At 38.3% G+C, this 9,781-nt stretch overlaps 1 protein-coding gene across 1 annotated transcript; it reads left to right on the top strand.

Moving 5' to 3' along the window:
* Positions 1 to 6,630: 6,630 nt before the first annotated feature.
* Positions 6,631 to 8,974, top strand: LOC137498454 (piggyBac transposable element-derived protein 3-like). Its single transcript, XM_068225971.1, has 3 exons — positions 6,631 to 6,658; positions 7,031 to 7,168; positions 7,256 to 8,974. Exons 1-3 carry the CDS (start codon positions 6,631 to 6,633, stop codon positions 8,911 to 8,913), a joined length of 1,824 nt encoding a protein of 607 aa, XP_068082072.1. The 3' UTR covers positions 8,914 to 8,974.
* The last annotated feature ends 807 nt before the right edge of the window (positions 8,975 to 9,781 follow it).

Below are 9,781 nucleotides of genomic sequence, written 5' to 3'. Positions count from 1 at the left end.
TGCAGGACTTGAATATCCTGTAGCCATAGTACCACCAGACACTAATGCGATCATCTTTATACTGAAGGCAGAAATGAGACTTGTCATTAGAGATGATGACATATTGAACGCTTTAACTAAGCGTTTCATCATTGGCCATCTGCCTTGGCTGCTTCAATAGAGCAATATCGTATTCTTGGATCTTGGAGTCGTGCGAGATTTTTCCTGTCACTTCATCAGCATAACTACTTCAAATGAGGAGCAAAAACGTGCTTACTGAAATATTTATTCAAAGTAAATCACGATAATTTATTTATTAAATAAGCAAGAAACGTCATTTAAAATTTTCAAAATATATGTTTTTTAACGGAGTCACAATGCATAACGTTAGTGGTAAAGTTTTATTGAAATATTTATTATTGTACTTCAAATAATGCAAATGTAGTGTAAAATTTGTGGACAGCAAACACCAGAAAACGAGAAATAAACCTGAAAATTGGGCACCATTGATCCAAACGATAACTGAGAGTTAATTCGCGCAATCCGTGGAGAATTTGACCTTCAACAAGTAGAATTCCAGATTTACATTTAATTAAGGTTTCCACCAGTTGACTATCTATCAGATATCGGAATACCCCCTGAATGGATCCTTAATTGAACCAAATTGACTGTCATTTGCTTTGGATAGTTTGCAGAATGTTACTTGAAAGCATGGTGTTCATTAGAAGTTAACAGCAATTGTCACAATCAAAAATAAAATTCCACCATGTATTGTCTTCTTGTGACACCCTTCAGTTACAGAGGAATCCCGATGCTGAAACATGCATCACCCCGAACAGATGTTTAGAAGGAACCAACAACAATTGATCCGTTGGGATCTTACGTTACATCGTTCTGAAGGAATAAAACTACGAAAGGCAGGAAAACAGTAATTCATTATGCATTTAGAAGAAATGTCAAACATTGAAGATAAGGAAAAGTGATAAATCGCTTGAAAATGTTCTTACTAAACCAACTTTCAGGTTATGAAACAATTACGTCGTTAAAATTTGTTAAAATACAAGTCCACAATATAAAATAATCTAAAGGAAATCTTTCCAATTTTCTATAACTATGACTACAATGACAAATCTGTCCACCTACACTTGTCCCATTAAACTAAACTACAACTGCTCGGTAGATCAATGTCTCACATAAATAATGTGAATAACTAAAAATGAAAATAAAATACATTAACAGCTGACGAATCCAAACTGCATTCGTAGTGTAAATCCTACTTAAATCAACTAAGTGTCAACACACGGCACTATCATAATATCGGTCACCCGAACAATAAATCTTAAAGTAAAGAAAAAGTAAATAGAAAACGAAAGTTCATTGAACTTGAACACGCGCGACTAAGCAATAATGACCAGACTCCATTAGCCAGGTTTCCACGTGGGACAACCCTTACATTCATGCCGTTATGGATGCAACGCTAATAGGGGAGCACCTTCTGGCTAGTAAGAATTATGCCGAAACATGTCCTGAATAGTACCTGCTAATATATTTCACATTCATATCCACTACTGCAAACGCGAACCTATGTACAGACGATGCACTAATCCTGTCGTTGAGCAACGTCACAATGTCTACTCATCTTTAAATACATGCAGCATCCTAAATCTATCATTGAGCCAATATTATGGTATCTACACATCTTTCATACTGACAGGTGAAATTGAAACTTTTAACACAATATCCGGATATTTAAATCTGATCATCACTGAAACTCTAACACATGAAGTGAAATTTACTACAGAAATGAACTCGAGCCTAGAAATATTACTGTTTCTGTTACTTCCAAAAACAAACAAACAAACAAACAAACAAACAAACAAACAAACAAACAAACAAACAAACAAACAAACAAACAAACAAACAAACAAAAGAAAGACGTGAAATCAAACTTAAACAACATGTCCGAATAGTTTAATCTATTCCTCAATACAATCTCAACACATGCAGTGAATTTTGCTAAATAAAAGTAAACTCACAAGCATGGGAGCATCTGTTAACGTGGCATTAACATCAGATAGTATGGACTCGGAAGGAGATGAACTATCGGCCGGTTCGTGGTTCTCAACGTCGTTGGAAAACATACGGCTGAGTCCATCAGCAACAACATTTTCGGTACCTCTGATATGCCTGACATCGAATTGGAAGGCAGAAATACGGATGGCCCAACGGGCTATACGACCAGTACGACGCGGCCTACCTAAGACCCAGCTTAAGGCTTGATTATCTGTCTCCAGGTCAAATTTGACATGTTCCAGATAGAGACGGAACTTTTCTAAGGCAAATAAAACTGCCAAACTTTCGAGCTCATAGATGGAATACTTGGCTTCTTGAGCCGACAAGGTCCTAGATGCATAGGCGATGGGTCGCCTCCCTGGTTCAGTCTCTTGAAGAAGGACTGCAGCAACTGCTGACGACGACGCGTCGGTTTGGACGATGAATTTCTTTGAGAAATCAGGCATAGCAAGGACAGGGGCATTACAGAGAGCTAATTTAAGATCTTCAAAGGCGGCTTGTTGAGAAGGTCCCCACTCGAATTTGATGCCTTTCCTACGAAGAAGGTTTAAGGGCGCCGCTCTATTAGCGAAGTTAGGAATAAACTTCCTGAAGAAATTCACCATACCAATGAACCTGGCGATACCTTTAATGTCCTTGGGAGGCTCTTCCTCGCTACCTACATTCATCGTGGCGGGTTGTTCAGTTTTGGGAGGAACCTCCCCAGTTAACAATTGAGTGACCTTGCTAGATAATTCAGAAATATTTTCAAGCAGCGTACTAGCTTCCTTCCTCTGAACGTCATTCAACTTTAGAGACAACAGATCGTTAACTCTATTTGAGAAATGAAACAGCCTGGCTTGCACACGCTTAATTTGATTAGGAGAAGGATCATTTTCATAAAAAAAACTAACTACAGATGCTAGCCCAGTAATATTCTCGACGATCGTGGAAAGAGAGTCGTCAATTTCTTTCTCTCCCAAGGTGGGGATGGAAATGGGCAAATCAAAGGACTCTCTAAGCTTGTTTGTGTCTACTGCAACCGTGCCTCCAGATTGCACATTTCTGATAGTTAACTCATAGATCAACTCCTCTTTGCGCAAATAGTTAACATGGAGAACATCGCGAGGTCCGGGCATGATGACAGAACAATTTTGAAAACTAAAAAAAAAATTCCAGCAACTGAGAAAATTGTTAGAGTTCGGAACAAAACAATGTTTAGCCGTCAAAAAGGGCTAAATTGAGACCCATTCAACCACGCTCTGCTACCACTTGTTACCGTGTTTTAGCGGTAGGTAGAGGTGAAAGAAGGTGCGGGTGCGAACGGGTCTCAAGCTACGAAAGTAAAATTAATTTCAAATTTAACAAGGTTATATTTTCTTTTCAAAATAACGAAATAACAAACATGGCAGGTACAGGGTAGCAAGGCAACAAAAGTACAATTACAATATTTACAGGATTTGGGCTTCGAGCCCGCGATCAAAATCCTTCAGCAATCAGCTCAGTTTTACCCCAAACACAAGTTTCAACAGAGGGGCAGAAAACCCCATTCATGCCTAGGAGCCCTTGCTCCAAATTACACTGAAAAGCCTCCACGAGGCATACAACACTCAATTTTCGAAAAAGAGCCACTCGCTCTCAACTTTAAGCCTCTCAAAGGCCACACCAAACTCCACCTTCAAGTTGTCCTCACTGGACATAGACACAGGGGTAAAATAACCAACCTACTGAGGTCTATTAAATGAAAAGGGGTAATTACATGACCTCTAAAATAACAATTTGAGAGCAGGCGATCTGCACTCCTAATACACTTGTTTTTAAAACCTAATCTGGCTCTAGGCCACTAATGCAAGGGCTAATCCCATACTACAGAGGTGACTTTAGGAAAGAATAATTTGTTTTACGTTAACGAAGAATAGGTTGAGAAAAATAAGTTCACCTCAAAACAATATGATTGGGAGCTCGAGAGGGTTAAGCACTCTCTATCCCGATATGCAGTTTAAAAGATGGGATAGATACAAGTTCCTTTACATTTTAAGGAAGGTTACATAATGGAAAAACTTTGGACCCGCCCCGAGAGTTAAACTGCTGAGCTAGCAAAGAAAGAAGTGATTAAGTGGCCATTACCTTGTTGTTGACCGCCGCCGAAGGAAGAGGCGCTTCCCGCCCCCTGCTATGTACTTTACACACAGAAAGATGGAACAGAAGTGGCCCGGAGACCCAAAAATCAGCAGTTTATATCCTCTCGCGGAAGGTTCGAGGCGTTAGGGGAATGAAAACACCCTCCCACAAGCACTTTATTGGGTAGGATACAGCAACATATTCAAGTTGGGGGAAGATAGATCCGATATGTCAGAAATTAATAAAAGAAATTCGGGATTGGCTAAATACAAAACAAGGGGAAAGAGAGGGGTATACAGCCAACTTAAACAATAACAGAAAGAAATTTAACAAGAAACAAACTTTTGAAATACAAATTTCTCCAAAAAAACAGTTCTTTCACTCCGCACTAGGGTGCACTATTGTTGATCTTCAGTAGTGTCCTCTAGAAGAGAAAGTTCACACTTCTTACTACAAGCAAAACAAAAATACGTCGAAAATGACACAGTTCAAAAACTCCAAAATTTCCAGGTAGTGACATCTTCTGAGAAACTTGAAAATTAATACCGTCAATAAAGTTCAGACTTCCTCCAGCAGAGGAGTTTCAACTGGCGCACATTTTAAATTAGCGGCGTGGAGGTGTGCCGCCCGGTACAATAACAAAATGCACTTCACTGGTAGACTTAATTGCCGTTACCTACGGTCTTACTTAAAATAGTAATCATGGGAGAACATCAACTTGTACTTAAAATAGGCGTTACAACGTGCTCACTTGGATTTGACAACCTTTCTTTCATCAATCGTTCTAGATTGCTACAGGACTTTGTTCCGCTTATACAGTCGGTCTCAGATGTATTACATCTCAGCCTATACACCATGCCACAAAAATTCCCCTCAGTCGAAATGTAGGGACTCTTATCTTCGGCATTCTGCTTATGCCACATCACTCATAAAATACAGGCTCACTCTACCTTTACCATCTTCCTGACTATTCTCACACTATTTCATTTCCATTACAATCCATTTTTTCCTTGTTTGAAACTTTATAAAAACAAGCAATCCCATGATCGAACAACTTTATAATGATCTCACAATTAACTTCTCAACATTTTTCCTGACTCCAGGAGCAAAATAGCATACCGTGATTTTGTGTATCACAAATACACGGTATCACAAAATGTAAGTTTTCCAAAAATGCCAACTTACGATTTTCTTGACTGGATTTTGATATAAACCGCGAATCTCGCATGACATTACTGCTGAATGCATAATTTATCACCTCAAATTTATCCTGATGTTATTATTATTATTGGATAATTTGTTATTTGACTTTATCACACTCATAACGGTTATTTCATTGTTATCATTATTGTAACTTTTACTGGCCCGAACATTATTTCATTGATTTTCGTTTCAATATTTAACTTCATTTAAATTTTAAAAATGCATTTAAATATATTTTAAAATCTCGCACACTGACATAAACATCAGGCAATTCGCATCTACAATGGAATAATGACGAAACACTTTCTCATCATAGCGATATATTTGATTACATACTCCACATATGCAACATGTTATGATTTATTAATTAATTTAAAGGGACAAGCATTTACATCTCTAACTACAAAACATAGGGCCGATTGCAGAAACAGTATTTAGATGATGTCTACGGTTAAACAAAGCCTAAGTATGGCTGCCGTATTGCAGAGACGTTATTTATCACTTAGACACTGTCTAAAATTGATGTTCAACCAATCATGTTTAAACACTGCCGAGAGCACTGTTTAACCTCAAATGAGAGGAGTGAATCACAATCAGAGATTATGTACAATGAAACGTGTAATTTGTATTAACATGTTGAGACGATTCCGGGAAGAAAGGTTAGTCCGACGGCCTCTCTGTGGGTCGCCCGCTGCGAAATCGCAGTAAGTCGTTTGACATGTACCGGGAGATAGACCTTAATATAAGGTTTCGCTTTTCGAGAGACTTGTTTCTTGAGACTGACAAAGGGACAGACCGGTAACTGTCAACTTGAATACAATTCTTTGCAACCGATATATTTTATTATATGCATGGGGTAATTTCCATGGAATTATAGGTCACTTCGACTACATACATATGAGAATTACGTGTCCCGATCGTCAGAGGGCTGTCTCATACATCAACCGGGGGATTCACTTATATTTACTGCCAAGTAAACACACATAATAGTGATAATTAGAAAGTAGGCTGTATGGGTTTTTATATATATAATCGTATATTTTTCGGCAACTATGAGTTAGGAAAAGGCAAGTGGTGGTGATTATTATTTAACCCCTTCGGTCCCCATGTACAGTATAGTGTACATGATATTTATTCAATGACAGCACAGATAATACTCTATAAGTTATATTTTCTTTTGTTGCTCTTGATATATTTATATATTCTCTGTGCTGTATTTGTGATCAGAGTGCCATCTATACACAATTCGATTAATTATGAAGATAAACAGACAAGATGGCGGAGCAACATGTTAATCAGCCAGGTAAGTGGCATAAATAAATTACATTTTTATATCATATTGCCATATTTAAGGTCAACTACCATACTGGAACAGAAGAAGGACGTTTGAGTGTGAAGATGTGACAGATTACTACGAGTTATTTTCTTTAGAAATGGTATATTATTCATTTGTATTTACATGTACAGTATACTGTACATTGGGCCTCAAGTGTTGTGCAATCATGTGACTGAGTTATTATCCTGCATTAGTATAGCCAACTCTTTTACCATACAGTTTCATACACAGGCGAAAGCCAATATATGTAGTCCAGCCAATATATGCATCACATAACCTAAAATTACATTTTGCTATATTTATTTACATAACCTGTAAAATTTGTTTGGTGATTTGCAGGTTCATCACGAATACATCCAAATGATGTAGATACAATTCTCAGTTTATTGGAGAACGGAGATGTGTCTGATCTGGAAGATTTAGTGAGTGACACTGAGGATAATGATAATGAACCAGTTCTAATACACCAGCGTGTTGGTAAGTGTTCATAACTAAACAGGTTATAATGGTTACCATAGAAGCTGTTACACTTTACTTATTTTTAATTCTATGTGTATATTTTAGGAGCTGACGTTGAAACGAGGGAATCAGGAGTCTTGACAGCTGGGGACAGTGGCGATCAAGAAAGTGCGAATCACGATGATGGTGATGAATATGACGAAATGTTTCTTACAGACCGGTCTGATATTCGGTGGCGGCACAAGCCAATTATTCCTTTCGATGCTCAGTTTGAGTACTCAGAGTGTTTCTCTGACTTAGAAGTCCTATCACCAATTGAATACTGCCGTAGATATCTTCCAGAGCAACTATTCCAGGAAATGTCACAGAAAACTAATATATATGCATTACAAAATGATGTAAGTTTCAAGCCCACAACACCGGAAGAAATAGAGGTATTGTTCGGCTTGAATATAGCCATGGGTGCCATAAAATACCCTCGTATTAGGATGTACTGGGACAGTGCGACAGGTCTTGATCTTTTCAAGAGTAGCATGGCTCGTAATAGGTTTTTTCAGATTCGCAACAATCTTCATTTGGTGGACACCCTACAAAAGCCAGAAAATAATGACAGGTTCTGGAAAGTCAGACCTATATACAATTACATTCGGAAACAATGCTTGGATCTAGAAATAGAGAAGATAATTAGTATTGATGAGCAAATGATCCCTTTTCGCGGCCAGCTGAATGTAAAGCAGTATGTCAAGGGGAAACCATTCCCGTGGGGTATAAAACTGTTCGCTCTTTGTGGAAAGTCAGGTCTTGCTTACGATTTCTTGTTATATCAGGGAAGTACTACAGAATTAGATCCCACAGCTCTAAAACTCTATGGTTTGGGACCGTCAGTTGTTCTTCATCTGTGCAACAGACTGTCTCATTCAGGGCATGAGTTGTATTACGATAACTATTTTTCTTCTTACCATCTGTTACAGGTGTTGAAAAGTAAAAACATATTTGCAGGAGGCACTATTAGAACAAACAGATTTTCTAACCCACCTCTGATAAGTGATAAAATGGGAAAGAAAAAAGAGAGAGGATACAGTGAGGAAGTAAGTAGTGCTGATGGAGATGTCGTAGTTGTGAAGTGGTTTGATAGCAGAGGGGTTGTACTTGCTTCAAATTATTTGGGGATTGGAAAACAGGATAAAGTGAAAAGGTGGGACAAAGCTAATGCGAAATATATTGAAATACCTAGACCTGAACTTGTGATGAGGTACAACCACGGAATGGGAGGGGTTGACTTGTTTGATCAGCTGATAAGCTTGTATAGAATTTTTCTTCGCTGTAAAAAGTGGACTTTGAGGATGATCTTTCATGCTGTTGACTTTGCTGTTGTAAATAGTTGGTTAGAGTATAGGAGAGATGCTCAAAAAGCTGGTATCCTGACTAAAGATATTTTGGATTTGCTGGAATTTAGACTTCAAGTGGCTGAAGCTTTTGTGAAGGTTGGCAAGCCTTGTAGGGGTACCAAAAGAGGGAGACCATCTACAAGCCCTGATTATTCACCCTTATCAACCAAACAACAGAGAAAAGAGCGGAGGCCGCTGAGAGAAGTACAGACGGACACTGTCGACCATTTGCCTGAACATGACTGTAAGAAAGAGCCCACACGATGTAAACAGGTCAAATGTACGCAACGGTCGCATATATTTTGCAGGAAATGTGAAGTTCACTTGTGCATCAACAGAAACAGGAACTGCTTTGCATTGTTTCATAAGCGATGAATTGACTGTTGAAACTGGAATTTATGTATATCAATTCATGCAAATAATTGTATATATTTGTAAATAGACTTAATGAATGCAAAGGAATAAAAGGTTATTTCATTTCAATAGTTTTCTTTTGTTTGATATGTAGTTTAATGTTATAACTTGCCTAAGTATCAAGAAAATCAGTCTTAATTCTTATAACTAGAATACCAGAACTCCATGACACTTGAGTCCTGATGTACAGTATACTGTACATGCTCTATTTTTTGAACGGTGAGTATTAGGTCAACAAAATTTTCAAATGATATTACAAAAGTGATATATATGCAAGAACTACTGTAAAAAAATTTTTTTCTTCCACCAAAATAAATTGGGACCGAAGGGGTTAAAGAGGCCTGGGGAAGAAGAGCCGTGGTCATAATAACAGCCCTAGTATTTGCCTGGTGTAAAAATAGGGAAACTACGGAGAACAATCTTCAAGGCTGCCAATGATGCGTTTCGAACCTACGATCTCCAGAATGCAAGCTACACTATATGGCCCATACAACACACTCGGTTACACATTACTATTGCTTCATCTTCCCTTCGTCGAAGCTACCGTATTTATGAGTAGATTACACTCACTGTAACAACGCTATATTCCCCTCACTTTCAGCAGGAAGTCAATTCTCGGTACAGTACATCTGGCTCCATGGCTAAATGATTAGCGTGCTGGCCTTTGGTCACAGAGGTCCAGGGTTCATTTCCCGGTAGGGTCGGGAATTTTAACCATAATTGATTACTTTATCTGGCACGGGGGCTGGGTGTATGCGTCGTCTTCATCATTTCATCCTCATCACGACGAGCAGGTCGCCTAAAGGAGTCAAATAAAAGACCTGCATCT

Source organism: Anabrus simplex, chromosome 2 (genome assembly GCF_040414725.1).
Source record: "Anabrus simplex isolate iqAnaSimp1 chromosome 2, ASM4041472v1, whole genome shotgun sequence".
Taxonomy (NCBI): Eukaryota; Metazoa; Arthropoda; class Insecta; order Orthoptera; family Tettigoniidae; genus Anabrus; species Anabrus simplex.
This window is presented reverse-complemented; position numbering and strand designations above follow the sequence as displayed.

Coding starts and splice junctions, on each gene's coding strand:
- LOC137498454 (XM_068225971.1), top strand. CDS start 6,631: ATGGCGGAGCAACATGTTAATCAGCCAG. Junction 6,659..7,030: donor GCAACATGTTAATCAGCCAG/GTAAGTGGCATA, acceptor GGTGATTTGCAG/GTTCATCACGAATACATCCA. Junction 7,169..7,255: donor TCTAATACACCAGCGTGTTG/GTAAGTGTTCAT, acceptor TGTATATTTTAG/GAGCTGACGTTGAAACGAGG.